This window comes from Girardinichthys multiradiatus, chromosome 8 (assembly GCF_021462225.1).
Source record: "Girardinichthys multiradiatus isolate DD_20200921_A chromosome 8, DD_fGirMul_XY1, whole genome shotgun sequence".
Taxonomy (NCBI): domain Eukaryota; kingdom Metazoa; phylum Chordata; class Actinopteri; order Cyprinodontiformes; family Goodeidae; genus Girardinichthys; species Girardinichthys multiradiatus.
The window spans coordinates 39273686-39288995 of record NC_061801.1 but is presented as its reverse complement, the minus strand read 5'-3'; the positions used below and the strand labels follow the sequence as shown (position 1 = coordinate 39288995).

The 15310-nt window shown below is 43.7% G+C and overlaps 2 protein-coding genes across 2 annotated transcripts; both read right to left on the bottom strand.

The window, feature by feature from the left end:
• Positions 1-4945: 4945 nt before the first annotated feature.
• LOC124872346 lies at positions 4946-8304 on the bottom strand. The gene is made up of 3 exons (XM_047372234.1): positions 8292-8304; positions 6258-7478; positions 4946-6131 (listed from the first exon to the last, which is right to left on the bottom strand). The coding sequence occupies exons 1-3, from the start codon at positions 8302-8304 to the stop codon at positions 6058-6060; spliced, it is 1308 nt and encodes a 435-aa protein (XP_047228190.1). The 3' UTR covers positions 4946-6057.
• Positions 7774-14605, bottom strand: dnajc25 (DnaJ (Hsp40) homolog, subfamily C, member 25). The gene is made up of 5 exons (XM_047372941.1): positions 14007-14605; positions 12637-12789; positions 10044-10414; positions 9870-9969; positions 7774-8969 (listed from the first exon to the last, which is right to left on the bottom strand). Exons 1-5 carry the CDS (start codon positions 14313-14315, stop codon positions 8847-8849), a joined length of 1056 nt encoding a protein of 351 aa, XP_047228897.1. The 5' UTR covers positions 14316-14605; the 3' UTR covers positions 7774-8846.
• Between the last annotated feature and the right edge of the window lie 705 nt (positions 14606-15310).

The window sequence follows — 15310 nt, the reverse complement described above, 5'->3', positions numbered from 1 at the left end:
CTGGGGAACAGGCGGGCCAGTCCATAGCTTCAATGTCTTCATCTTGCAGGAACTGCTGACAAACTCCAGCCACATGAGGTCTAGCATCGTCCTGCATTAGGAGGAACCCAGGGCCAACCACACCAGCATATGGTCTCACAAGGGGTCTGAGGATCTCATCTCGGTACCTAATGGCAGTCAGGCTTCCACTGGCGAGCACATGGAGGGCCATGCTGCCCTCCAAAGAAATACCACCCCACACCATTACTGACCCACTGCCAAACTGGTCATGATGAAGGATGTTTCAGGCAGCAGATCTCTCTCCACGGTGTCTCCAGACTCTGTCATGTCTGTCACACGTGCTCAGTGTGAACCTGCTTTCATCTGTGAAGATCACAGGGTGCCAGTGGAGAATTTGCCAATCCTGGTGTTCTCTGGCAAATGTCAAGCGTCCTGCACGGTGTTGGACTGTGAGCACAACCCCCATTTGTGGACGTCGGGCCCTCATACCATCCTCATGGAGTTGGTTTCTAACCGTTTGTGCAGACACATGCACATTTGTGGCCAGCTGGAGGTCATTTTGCAGGGCTCTGGCAGTGCTCCTGTTCCTCCTTGCACAAAGGTGGAGGTAGCGGTCCTGCTGCTGGGTTGTTGCCCTCCTACGGCCTCCTCCACGACTCCTGGTGTACTGGCCTGTCTCCTGGTAGCGCCTCCAGGTTCTGGACACTACGCTGACAGACACAGCAAACCTTCTTGCCACAGCTCACATTGATGTGCCATCCTGGATGAGCTGCACTACCTGAGCCACTTGTGTGGGTTGTAGAGTTCGTCTCATGCTACCATGAGTGTGAAAACACCACCAACATTCAAAAGTGACCAAAACATCATCCAGAAAGCATCGGTACTGAGAAGTTGTCTGTGGTCCCCACCTGCTGAACCACTCCTTTATTGAGTGTCTTGATAATCACCAAAGATTTCCCCCTGTTGTCTTTTCCATTTGAACAACAGGATGTGAAATTGATTGTCAATCACTGTTGCTTCCTAAGTGGACAGTTTGATTTCACAGAAGTTTGATTTACTTGGAGTTTTATTGTGTTGTTTAAGTGTATCCTTTAATGTTTTGAACAGTGTATTAATCAACCCCTCAAACCAAAAAAACATCCAGCCAATAATAGAACGAAAACTATTTGCCTATTTTTTTTAAACAGAATGAACACATTTTATTTTGTTATTGAATCATATTTTTATCTGTAAGCTGCTATCGTCATTATGTTGCAATAAAATACATTGGAAGAATTGGAGCAAACTTCTAATAATAATAATGAGAATCATAACAAATGTTTAAAAGAATATATTTAAAAGTGTTTGCTTTTAATATGAAAATCATTTCGGCCATTTCCGGTTTAAACTCTGCTTGTTTGATGTTTACTTGTCATCAGTGTGGCGTCAGATGTACGTTTGTCTCTGTTCCTGTAGCCACGCCCACCTAGCTTGGTGAAGGTTTTTAAAACAAAGATCATCCGTTTTATTTTTTATTTTAGGAACAACACATGGAATCCCCGTTTTTATTAAACCCAAGAAATACGATACAAAACAGTTTTATTTAAAAGCTGAACAGCCTGATTTTCTAAAAAATACATAAAACACTTAATTAAACTAAAAATAACATAAATGCAAACAGGAAAATAAAGACATCAAAGTGTCAGGACAAAAATAAAAAAAAGGCCTTGGCTTTTAAATTGGAAAATCAAATATATATATATATCAACAAAGTCCAGAGACTCAGCCTTAAATTCACATTTTAGACACATAATCACAGTTTCCCAACTCGTCAGAGCAAACTTAAGAGGTAAACATTTCTGCTGTATTAATTTTTCTCATGTGTAAATTTTGGTTGATTTCTTAGGCAGGCATTTAAAAACAAAAGAACTGTAAAGACAAAATCAGAAGCATTCATGGACTGTGGATAGTTGCTTCACTGGAACGGATCAATTGTTCCACACATTTTGCACTTCTTCTGGTAATACTTCCTCCAACCTCCTTTAGTCAACATGACAACTCTGTCTTCTCCTAAAACCTTTCACAAAGTTGGAGCAACCGGGTCAAACTCCTACCACCTGAGCTACAGTCGCCCCTTTAGAGTCAGGGATCCTGCTACTGTGATAAAATATAATTTATTTTAAGGTTTATTAGAGTTGTGAAGGGAGCAGTTGAAAACACGTGTCTGCAGTCATGCTGAAGGTGGATTTTATCTCCTTTATCTGTTTTATGTTCAAGTCTAAACTAGACCACAAGATGCAAAGAAGCTATCCCAGTAGCTGTCAGGCAGGGCTTTTGTCTTCATCAGGAAGCTGCTTTTAACTCACTGACTACCTGGAACCGTCCACATTCCTTCACACACAGTGATGTATTTCCTTCTTCCTTTTAGGCTCTCTTCTTGTTCAGGCTGAAGCCTAAAGAGGAGCAAAAATAAACCAGCAGCTCCCCAAGAAGGAAGTTCTCACAAAAGAACCTGTTTCTTTGCTGGAGGACCATAAAGAAGTTGTGGTTTCTCTCATGAGCTTTGAGAAGATGTAATCAGCAGCATCTAGTGGCCGTTAGAGGAACATCAACTGAAGTACACAGAAAGTGAAATTTAAGACATTTCTCAAATATATATATTTTTTTCAGTCAACTCTAATTCTTCTCCCCCAGGATTACCTATATGTATTTCCATTTGAACTAATAAATATTATTTAAGGCGTCATATGATTCCTTTGCCGAGAACAAAGACCAGTTAAATTCAGTCCAGTTTAACCAGTTTTAGTCCAGTTAAGTCTTGCAGAGAGGTTTTAATCCAATTCAGTCCCATTTAAATTCTACCTCAGCAAACTGACGGGCTGCTTTAAATACATGGTATTTATGAACTATTTCAAGGCAAATATCTTTATAGCAGCACCTTCTGAGAACATTTAAAAATGTTGGACTTAATTCTACACTAGAGGGCGATATGCTGCTGCGAGTGTTGTTTTGAACTGAGGTTTACCAGTGGCAGTTGAGGAAAATTCAGAAATGGCCTTGGTTTATGACCTAATAAAAGTATTCTTCTTTGTTCTCCTGCAGCAGGCTTGATCTATGGCATGGTTCAGGTCAGATAGCTCTGTTTAGTTTAAGTAGAAGATACGTTTATGCCACACTGTACAGGGTTCAAATTAAAGTCAACATGTCTAGGAAGGAATTACAACAGGTTTCACCTCGGTCCTTCCTCTGCTGAGTCTCGGTCTCATGGAAATTTCCTTGAAGCTGTTGCTCTCTTACTTTGTCTAGTCAGAACGGTTTGGCAGGGCTGGTAAACACGACAACAATTACAAAGCTATTTCTAAGGCTTTGGGACTCCAGATACCGCAGATGGAGAAACATGGTTATCACAGTGGAGAACCTCGCAAGGAGTGGCTGACCTACCATTATTTCTCCAAGAGGGCATCACTAAGTCATACAGGAGGTCACAGAAGAACCCAAAACAACATCTAAAGCTCTGCAGGTCTCAGTGCCTCACTTAAGGTCAGATAATAAGAAGACTTGGAAAAAACAGCCTCAATGGGAGAGTTCCAGGGTCAGAACTACTGCTGACCCAAAACAAACCCGACAAAGGACCGTCTTACATTTACCAAAGCATTCCAGGAACTTGTAAAGATTCAAGCTGGCGATCTGCCTGCTGGGCTTTACTGCCTGACGCACCTCTGGTGCCATTATTCTTCCGATGGACAAGACACACTGAGGGTTTTTTGGAAGGTGTGCGTTGCGTTACTTCTCGAGTTAAACTAACCGCATTGCAGAAAAACAACTGACAATCATACTGGTGGTAGTAGGATGACCTGGGCTTGAGTTGCTGCTTAAGAACCTGGACAACTTGTTGGAACTTATGGAACCATGAACTCTGCAAAAAATCCTAAAGCAGAATGTCCAGGCAAGTTTCTGACCCACACTTGGGTGATCAGCAGGGTACTCATCCAAAGTACACCAGCAAGTCCACTTCTGAATGTCTCAAAGAAACAAAGATTTTGGAGTGGGCTAGTCAAAGTCCAGACTGAATCCGTAATTAACTTAGAACAACACGGTCCCGGTATGAGTCAATATATTGTGATTTTCATGCTTGTCTTTATCAAAGCTGGTCCTGAAGGTAAAACGGCTTCAACGGTTCTGTTTGTGCATTTTCACATTTACATGTAAAGGGTTTAAAAACCTCAATCTGTGTTTAACAATATATCTGCTCAGTGTAGAAAACCCCAGTTTAGACATGACCAGTTAAAGTGTTTTTAGATTTTAAGCTAGAGATGAAAACGAAAACTGTGAAATGGCTCTTTAGTTCAGCTCAGGTTCATAAAAGCTGCGGCGCACGGCCATGTTTCTGTACTCTGTTTAAAGGGGAGGTCCAATCCTCACTGGCTGGGCATGCAAGGCGCAGCGAATCTAAACTTTTTTGTCTTTTCAGGTGCTGGTGCCGTCCTCTGGTAGAAAGGCGCCCTGGGTGGAGAACCATATCACAAAAATTGCTGCTGGCTCCTGAATTAAAACAAGGTAGAGTTGACCTCTTGGGCCAACCAAGAAAAGACCTGAAATACTTTGAGGATCTCTCTGTTAGGAATCATTCTCTTTCTGGTCAAAACGTTTTTTCACCAATACGCCGTTTTTAAAAAAGTTTTTATAAATACTGCTCTACATGCAGCATTTATTTCACCAACTTCACCCAAACACCAGCTGTTCTTTTTTTCTGCAGCTTTGATGGGGTCTCATCTCTTTGCAAAAGTCTGTTTTGAAAAGCTGACGAAATGCAAATAAAAACATTTGAGTTGCGTAAAGAAAGCTTGAACATTACTGCTGTAATCTGCACTAACAGGCGGGTAAAGTTCCTCGTTAGGTATAACAGTCCACCAGAGAAGCAGCAGGCGATGCTCGTCACAAGTCACATAAACTCACTAACAGCTGACAGATTTTACATTATATTTATTGCAAAACATTCATTAAACCTAAATGTAGCACAGCAGCAGCACCTCTCCTCTTTATTTATCTGCTTGTTAAATTACTTTTGTTGAATTTTCTAAGCATTATCTTTGCATGTTTCTCCGTGTTACCGTTTCTCTTTTATGGATCATCTCAACTCTTCTTGTGCTTAACTCTTCCAGCTTCAGTAAAGAGACCTTTGAGAGCACCAAGTTGGATGTTTTTGGGAGGCCACTGCCTTCTGAGCTTCAGCTTTTCTAAACAAAACCTCAGCTCATATTTCTCAGAAAACAGTATCAATAATTTATCTGATTAATGTGGGCTGAGCTTTTGATCACAAATCCTTTCAGTCCCAAACCACACACCAAATTTATCCAACTTATTAACCATGCAGCTTTCAGATTAGTTTACGGATCTCTCTCTGCTGTAATCGGAGCAGAAAACAACAGTTGATGTAGTATACATTGATACTTTTTTTATCAAAGTTTATTCAGTTATAAAACTGTAACATCACATTCCACCAGGACTCAAACCAGGACACAGAGTCTGTTTATGTGACACTGCTGCAGTTTTCTGCAAGTAGCTCAACTCTGTCATGGACGACATGAGAGAACAGCACAACTTACAATTTTATGTCATTTTCTACACTCAAATCAACTCCAGAGGAAATAACAGAGCAGTTTCACTGCAGACATGCTGAGTTGAAGAAGCTCAGGTATAATGATATGTTTTAATGGGAGATGGTTCGGCATCTTCTCAGGACCCAGATCATTTGGTTCCGCTCGCTAAAAAGAGCCTAATCTTTAGCTTTTATAGTCAGACTGAATCCAACAAAGGTTTGACCTGTAGTTACATTGAGGAGAGCAGTCACGATTATGCAGGATTTCAAAATTTATCAAAATAAAAATCTAACTGAAACTTTAGTTTTTGGTTTATCATAATTGTTTTAATTTAAAATATGATCATAAAAGCATAAAACATAATTACCCAGAGGTCTGTGCTCTCATCTCCCTACAGGTGGCTTTACTTTCTTTTTAACCTGAATCCTGTCTTTGTTAATTTGATGGTTTGTTACTGGTCTGACTGGTGAGGTGAGATTTACTGGGAACTTTTGATAATTGCTGGAGAAATATAATAAAAACATTGGTTCTCCTGAAGGACCAGATCAACTGGTGCTAGAACCAGATCGACTGGTGCTAGAGCCAGATCGACTGGTGCTAGAACCAGATCGACTGGTGCTAGAACCAGATCGACTGGTGCTAGAACCAGATCGGCTGGTGCTAGAACCAGATCAGCTGGTGCTAGAACCAGATCAACTGGTGCTAGAGCCAGATCAACTGGTGCTAGAGCCAGATCAACTGGTGCTAGAACCAGATCAACTGGTGCTAGAACCAGATCAACTGGTGCTAGAACCAGATCAACTGGTGCTAGAGCCAGATCAACTGGTGCTAGAACCAGATCAACTGGTGCTAGAACCAGATCAACTGGTGCTAGAGCCAGATCAACTGGTGCTAGAACCAGATCAACTGGTGCTAGAGCCAGATCAACTGGTGCTAGAGCCAGATCAACTGGTGCTAGAACCAGATCAACTGGTGCTAGAACCAGATCAACTGGTGCTAGAGCCAGATCAACTGGTGCTAGAGCCAGATCAACTGGTGCTAGAACCAGATCAACTGGTGCTAGAGCCAGATCAACTGGTGCTAGAACCAGATCAACTGGTGCTAGAGCCAGATCAACTGGTGCTAGAACCAGATCAACTGGTGCTAGAGCCAGATCAACTGGTGCTAGAGCCAGATCAACTGGTGCTAGAGCCAGATCAACTGGTGCTAGAACCAGATCAACTGGTGCTAGAGCCAGATCAACTGGTGCTAGAGCCAGATCAACTGGTGCTAGAACCAGATCAACTGGTGCTAGAGCCAGATCAACTGGTGCTAGAGCCAGATCGACTGGTGCTAGAGCCAGATCGACTGGTGCTAGAGCCAGATCGACTGGTGCTAGAACCAGATCGACTGGTGCTAGAACCAGATCGACTGGTGCTAGAGCCAGATCGACTGGTGCTAGAACCAGATCGACTGGTGCTAGAGCCAGATCGACTGGTGCTAGAGCCAGATCGACTGGTGCTAGAGCCAGATCGACTGGTGCTAGAGCCAGATCAACTGGTGCTAGAACCAGATCAACTGGTGCTAGAACCAGATCAACTGGTGCTAGAACCAGATCGACTGGTGCTAGAACCAGATCGACTGGTGCTAGAGCCAGATCAGCTGGTGCTAGAACCAGATCGACTGGTGCTAGAACCAGATCGACTGGTGCTAGAGCCAGATCGACTGGTGCTAGAACCAGATCGACTGGTGCTAGAACCAGATCGACTGGTGCTAGAACCAGATCAGCTGGTGCTAGAACCAGATCAGCTGGTGCTAGAACCAGATCAACTGGTGCTAGAGCCAGATCAACTGGTGCTAGAACCAGATCAGCTGGTGCTAGAACCAGATCAACTGGTGCTAGAGCCAGATCAACTGGTGCTAGAGCCAGATAACCCGCTCAGAACCACATCTTTCTGTACCTAAAACTGCAGTAAATAATCTTTCTCTGTTGGGTCTGACTTTCTGTTAAGAATCAAAGTTCAGCGATTCGTCTCATTATTTCTGCAAACAGATGTCTGAATATAATCAACTGAATTTATAAACGCTGATTTCAAAACATTCATTGTAAGGGCTTTCTACAATGTCGATCAGCCTATATTTATGAAACAGCTATGTGAAACAGGAGTTACACACAGCATTTCAGGATTTATAAGAACCAGCTGGTTTATAAACAGAATCCCAATCAAGATTTATATATTCAGTTGAAGACATTGACTCCAGAGCTACTCTGCCCTTTTATTACCATGGAATCATAAAGTTTTTATCGTTTTTTATGTTTTTAAATTGGGCTTATTAGAAGCAAAAGGGAGGAATTTCAAATGTAGCACACAACATTTATGATTGGTTGCATCCATGACCTTACCTCCAGGACCCAGTGAAAACAGTTATATCTTCTAGACCAGCAAAGAACCGGTAATTTTTTGGTGCTGGGACTGAAAACACTGGCCCCAGTATGGACACCAGTTTAGTTACCCCTTCTTAAAAACAAGGCACCCCCTGTTAGTGCTTTTCCTTCTGTCAGAAGTCAAAATGTCTGCAGTGAAAAAGGTCTGCTGCCATCTTGTCACTTTGACCCCCACATTGCATAGCTTCGTAATCAGATGGACTTCACTAGCAGTCAAATCTCCACCAGGTTGTCAAACAATGATGTAAAGAGCCGTCTGAACAACTCAGAGAAGCATCACTACACACCACAGTGACGCATCATCGCCCCTGGAGGTTCGCTGTGGTATTGCAAGAAAGGACAATCTCCACTGTCTAGCATTGTTTCTTTAGACGTTGCTGGCAAAAAACATTCTTTTTATAAACAATTTGGGCTAAAATTGAAACAATTATCATCAGTTCAACCACTTCATCAGCAGCATAAGTTTGGTTGTTGCTGCATTTTTAAAGGACACTTATATTTCAGCCATAAAAACCGATTGTTGACCTGCTTTTACCAGCAGGACCAAACTAAAAGGTGTGGAGGAAAGAGAATAACATAAAAATCTCAAGTTTCATTTAATCTTAAATATAGACTTGATTTTTTTTTTGGGTGGGTGGGGCGGGATGTAAAAAATGTTTGGAGAATACAGAAATATGTCAAGCTTCAGCTCGCAGTCAGTCCTTCTGAGGCCTGTGTTTGTGAAAATATCTCTAATTACTGAAAATAACCAGCTTTGAGTTTGTCCACACAGCACAGCGTGCGTTGTCCCTGTGAGCCGGCACTGAGGCAGATGTGTTCGTTCTGGACAGGTCGCGCAGCCGTCACTCATCTATGAATGTCAGCCGGCCAGGTCCCTCGTTCTTCATCCAGCGGCGGTACCTCTTCATCTTTGGGTCGGTCGCCAGCTTTGCCTTCATCTCCTCCTCCCGCTCTTTCCTGTAAGCCTGGAAGAGGCACCAAGAAACTTTTCACCCACTGAATGAAAACAAGATTCAACAATAAGAAACAGAGACTGAGCAAGAATAGTCTCAATGGGAGAGCTGCAAGGCCAGAACCACGACTGGCCCAAAGGAACACAAACCATCTGCTGATGGTCCTCAGGACTTTTGGGAAAATATTTTCTGGACCGACAAGACAGAAGTGGACCGTTTAGGAAGGTCCACTTCTCCTAGATCTAGTTTCAGAAACAGAGCATCATATCTAGTCAAACATGGTGGTGGCAGCGTGATGGTCTGGGGTTGATTTGCTGCTTCAGGACCTGGAAGACCTGCTATAGCAGAAGATCCAGAATGAAAATGTCCAGCCATCTGTTTATGACCTTAAGGTCTGGCTCATTTGGATTATACAGCAGGAAAATGATCCGAAGGACACCAGCAAGTTCACCTCTAAATGGTCTAGTTAAAGTCTTAACATAAATCGGATTGAGGTGCTGTGGCATGGCCTTAAACAGGTCATTCATGCGGGAAATCTCTCCAATATGGCAGAATTAAAATAATTCAGCAAAGCAGAGTGAGAAACGTTTGACTGAGACAAATAATTTAAAAAAAGGAAATCTGCAGGGGGGGGCAAATACTTTTACACACCAGTGAACTTGGTCAAAAAGGTCACAGACATCCCATAATATGAGGGATGTTAAAGAAGGTTGGATTTGAAGCTCAGAAGGTAAAAAGATCTGGTTCTAGTGGTCATAAAACAATAATCCCTGATTTAATGAGTTAAAATGTGTCTGTAATTATGGATGAAGTAGATTTGTCACGGAGGACATTTTAAACCGTAAGGTAAGCAAGGAAACACAAGCAGACTTATGTTTAAGGAGAAAAGGTGCAACTTCAATGAGGACCTACCTCATAGTTCTCTTTGATCCAGAGCTGTTTCTCCAGGAACGTCTGCTTGGTGTTTTCCTCCAGGCTGTCAAACTGAGCCTGGGACATCTTCATGTACCTCCTGATGGAATCACAACACTGAGGTCAGAATCACGCTGAACCCAAGCAGCCGGGGCGGCGTCAGCCTCTACTGACCTGATGAGGTAGAGCTTCTCCTCTTCTCCGTAATCCTCCCTGCAGATGGTGAAGCGGTACATCCAGCAGACGCACCACGCCACGTAGCTGCTCAGGTAGTATGGAAACAGCACGATCTGGCACAGCAGGATGTCCGACAGACTCGGCTTCTGGTAGCCTCCCTTGATGTCGATCTTGTTCTTGATGATGTCACGGATAACCTCCTCCTCCTGCTCCCGGATCTCCTCCTTGGAGCGCCGGTTCTTGCCCTTCTCCTTGGTGCGGTTGAGGAGGCCCTGCTGTTTGGCGATCTCCGTGGCCTGGATCCGGTACTTGGGGACAGTTACCAGGTAGTTGATGGCTTTGTTGTAGCTGCTGCACCAGCTGACGTACTGAAGAGGAGACCAAACATGGGTTATCCTGGTCACGTAAGAAACTGGGATGAGATGTCCTGGAGGAAACACTGTTGGTTTCATGGATTTACCGGAACTGAGGAAAATCCTGAAATTATTGTAATCTGTTAAAGTGGTCCTGATCTGCAGTTCTCCAGGGCTTCTGGAGGAGTTTCAGAGCTTTTTCTCTGTAAACTGTTTGTTTACAGTATGAAAAGGAAGCAGAAAGAGATAAAATGGCAACGCAGGTACAAACTGACCCAGATTCAACCATAAATGTTCAAACTCATCTGTGAAAACGTTGTTTTACGTCATCAACTTAGTACCACGACCACTGAGCAGAAAGACAAGAACATGCTGCAGGTTCCTGGGTGGAGGCGGTAGCTGTTAATCCGACAGATAATGAAGGAAATACGAGATTATTTGGGATGCTGGATCAAAGCATCCGTCCCTGACCGCCATCTCAGTGCTACTGAAAATAGTAGATTTCCATTTTAATAAATCTGATTTACAGGAAGGAAAAAAAATAATCGGGCATTTCCATATCTGACCTGCAGATCATTCGTCATAGTGGATAGAAAAAACGATACACTGCTGGGGGCTGCATTATACACTGCTCAAAAAAATAAAGGGAACACTTAAACAACTCAATAAAACTCCAAGTAAATCAAACTTCTGTGAAATCAAACTGTCCACTTAGGAAGCAACACTGATTGACAATCAATTTCACATCCTGTTGTTCAAATGAAAAAGACAACAGAGGGAAATCTTTGGTGATTAGCAAGACACTCAATAAAGGAGTGGTTCTGCAGGTGGGGACCACAGACCACGTCTCAGTACCGATGCTTTCTGGCTGATGTTTTGGTCTGGAGACACCATGGAGAGAGATCTGCTGCCTGAAACATCCTTCAGCATGACCGGTTTGGCAGTGGGTCAGTAATGGTGTGGGGTGGCATTTCTTTCCATGTGCTCGCCAGAGGTAGCCTGACTGCCATTAGGTACCGAGATGAGATCCTCAGACCCCTTGTGAGACCATATGCTGGTGTGGTTGGTCCTGGGTTCCTCCTAATGCAGGACAATGCTAGACCTCATGTGGCTGGAGTGTGTCAGCAGTTCCTGCAAGATGAAGACATTGAAGCTATGGACTGGCCCGCCTGTTCCCCAGACCTGAATCTGATTGAGCACATCTGGGACATCATGTCTCCATCCATCCACCAACGTCACGTTGCACCACAGACTGTCCAGGAGTTGGTGGATGCTTTAGTCCAGGTCAGGGAGGAGATCCCTCAGGAGACCATCCACCGTCTCATCAGGAGCATCTCCAGGCGTTGTAGGGAGGTCATACAGACACACAATACTGAGCCTCATTTTGACTTGTTTTAAGGACATTACATCAAAGTTGGATCAGCCTCTAGTGTGTTTTTTCCACTTTAATTTTGTGTGTGACTCCAAATCCAGGCCTCCATTGGTTCATAACTTTGATTTCCATTGATAATTTTTGTCTGATTTTGTTGTCAGCACATTTAACTTTATACAGAACAAAGTATTCAATGAGAATATTTCATTCATTCAGATCTAGGATGTGTTATTTGAGTGTTCCCTTTATTTTTTGGAGCAGTGTATTTTATGTATGAATTTATCAAGATTTCCAAAGTGTTTTATAGTCAGAATGAAAACTATTAATATGCATGAAAAGAGATTTGTATTTTTAACCTTCACTGAAACCAATCAGGGAATAAAGTCTACCAGAATAAATGTTTCTCCAAACCTTCTCAGGCCTGGAAACACCTGAGAGCAGATTCCAGAGCCCTCAACATTTCGAAGGAATATTGATTATTCCACGTTTTCCGCTAACGGCTCTTTGGAAATCACTTTGTTTCCTGTCCGTCAAATGGTGTTTTCGGTGGTATTTTCTGTGACAGCCTGCTGCTACCAAAGAGGTTCAAAAGTCCCAGTTAAAAAAGGGTTTGTTCCTAAGCAGCCGGTTCATCTAGTTTACGTCCAAGAACTGGACAAGAACTAAAGGACGAGGCAGCCAAAGTCTGCAGAAAACCTTGGGAAGACCTCCAGAATACCTGAAGAACTGTCGATCAAGAGCACAAGAAAATCTGTATCTCATGAAGAAAATCTAAAGGAACGAGGAGCTGGATCCGGACGTCTGATTTGCTCATCAGATCCTAACTGGACAAAAGAAGCTGCCGCTTCCAACGCAGCGGTTCTACCTGGACGGCAGAGATGGCACAGATGGTGACGAGGATGACGATGCGGACGTCCACTTTGGGCGCAAGCCGCCTGCGGTAGTAGGCGTAATAGTGCTGGTAGTACTCCTCAGGATGGTCCAGCATGTAGTCGTAGTCACGCCGCGTGTCCTCATCCTGTTGGCAAACCAAACATAAATCACTTCAATCAGAACCAGTAAGCTGGAGCCAGTTTAACCACTTTAAAGAAAAATGAAGAACAAAAAAAATGTTGCCTGAGGTTTTACGGCACTAATTGATCTGAAAACCTTCAAATAGAAAGAATATAATGTAATCACCATGAGTGGCTTTATTTTAACTTTAATTGTTCACTTTTTTGCTCAGATGAGATCTTTGACTGATGGAGAGTAGCTCCATAAATTAATTTGTAGAGGGGTCCTCCAACACGGCTTCATCATCAGTGTGAGGACCTCAATAAAACAGGAGTTTTGGCAGTTTGCTGCTCAGAAGCAGACAGGTGTGTATTAGCACTATGCCAGGGTGGACAGAGAACAGCAATGGCATCAGAGAAGCAACTGCTGCTGCCAATTAAATCTAAAATGGGTTATAAGACCATTTCCAAACTATTTGAAGTCCATCATTCTACTTAGAGAAAGATTAACCTCAAGTGATAAACATTTCAGACAACTGCCAATGTTCTAAGAACAGGACGTCCCAGCAGATTCAGCCCGAGGTCAGAGATATGACAAACAACCCAAGAGAACCATCTCAGACTCTACAAGCCTCAGTTAGCAGGTTAAAGGTTAAAGATCATGACAGGACAGTATAAGACTGAACAAGTATAATTTATTTGGAAGGGTTGAAGGAGAAAGACTTTCCTCTCTAAAACCAATATGCCACCACAACCTATATGAATGAAGCAGCTGATATCTGGAACAATGTTTTTTGGACAGATCAGACCAAAGTAGGGATGTTTGGCTATAATGCTCAGCACCAAAGCATATCATCACAAACATACCAACTCTAAAGCACGGTGGTGGAGGGCTGATGACTTGGGCTTAGGCAGCACCTGAGTCAATAATAAACTCCTCTGTATTTTAAAGTATTGAAGAGTCAAATGTGAGGCTATCTGATTGTTGAAGTCCGGTCCAAAGTGGGTCATCAACAGGATAATGATCCCAAACCCAGCAGCAAATCTACAACATACTGCTGAAACAGAAAAGAATAAAAGGTGTTGCAGTGGTCCAATCAAAGACCACACCTCAAGCTGACTAAAATGATGTGGTAGGACCTTCAGACAGCTGTGCAGGACTCTCAATGACCTGAAGCAGCCTGAAGAATGGGCCAAAAGTCTCCCAGAAACATGCTGGACCATGGAGGTAACTGTTACAGACCTTTAACGTCTCATAAGCTGTAGCTATCAGCAGGAACTTGTTGTGAGCGGGTTCCTCCTCTCCAGGCTCTTCGGGTCGGTATCGGTCCGGGTGGTACCGGCGTGCCAGCTGTCGGTAAGCCCGGGCGATCTCTGCCTTGGAGGCCTCCCGGGTGACTCCCAGCACATCGTAGCAGACCTCCGTCCCGCAGTACAGCCCCTCCAGCAGCGCCGTGGCCGTGGGCAGCGAGGACACGGAGAGCAGGAGTACCGTGAGCCGCCACAGGCAGGCCCCGACCCCGCCGCGGTTCCGCTCCGGGAACAGATCCATTTCTGCCCGTTCCTGCTGCTGCTCCCACACGGAGCTCCAGGTGCCGTCGCACGCTGTTTACGTCACAGAAGCGCCGGAACAGGAAGTTGAATCCGATCAAATGAAAGTTTCCTGTTTGGCCTTGTCCCAATACTCGCACTTCCACCCTTGTTTCCCTGAATTGTTCCAGTTGATGGTTCGAGTCCGTAGTGTGACCCAATTCTCCAGAGTGGTCCTTAGTCCCGCCCCCTTTGTGTCCCACATCCGCCCTTCGGCGAAGCCCGCATCGAAGCGGACTTCGCCGAAGTATATTACCCACAATTCACTGCTGCAGATGACGTTCTGAGCAAAAACCAATCACAACCGTCAACGTAACCAGCCATCAAATCAGAATAATAAGAACTGTGTAAACTTTAGACAGCATGCCGACAAATATATATTTTCACTGGTTTTCCAGCCTCAACATTGTAAGAAACCAGTGGGTTCAGAGTGAGTCTGGGCAGCCAGTAGGTCATAACACTGACGTTAACTTTCAAACAAACACTGACGCAGCGAGAGTCTGGTGTAAAAACCTCCTTCGCTTCCTGCACTTTATTCTCCTCAAAACAATTGCTTGTTGCAGTTTTAAATTATTTTTTTTTAGCAACAAGACTGTGAAAACAGCGCTGGTTCCCGCCCTTTTTGATGGTGCAGAGGTGCAAGTCGATGACGTAACTCCTACTGTCCCAATTCTCCAATTTTGCACGCTTGTAACCTGCGCACTTCAACCCCTACATGCACTTGTACAAAGTACACACTTCATAGAGGGGCGTAGGGTGTAGTGTGGGTATTGGGACAGGGCCCTGATGTATGTAAATTACTCCACTAACCGTGTCTCCTGGTCCGGTCTGGTTCACTAGAACTCACTGATACCATTGCTGTAGTTCGGGTCTAAACAACAAAACATTTGCAATTACAACAAAACAGTGTGTGAGCACACAGCTCTGAATAGACGATCTTTGATTTCAGGGTTAAAC

What these genes read in the sequence shown, in the direction of transcription:
- dnajc25 (XM_047372941.1), bottom strand. Translation starts at nt 14,315, where the DNA reads ATGGATCTGTTCCCGGAGCGGAACCGCGGCGGGGTCGGGGCCTGCCTG. An exon ending in CAGCTTATGAGACGTTAAAG is followed by an intron (nt 12,790 to 14,006) that starts GTCTGTAACAGT and finishes GTTTGCCAACAG; the next exon opens with GATGAGGACACGCGGCGTGA. An exon ending in GGATCAAAGAGAACTATGAG is followed by an intron (nt 8,970 to 9,869) that starts GTAGGTCCTCAT and finishes TGCCTCTTCCAG; the next exon opens with GCTTACAGGAAAGAGCGGGA.
- LOC124872346 (XM_047372234.1), bottom strand. An exon ending in AGTTGATCTGGTTCTAGCAC is followed by an intron (nt 6,132 to 6,257) that starts CAGCTGATCTGG and finishes TGGTTCTAGCAC; the next exon opens with CAGTTGATCTGGTCCTTCAG.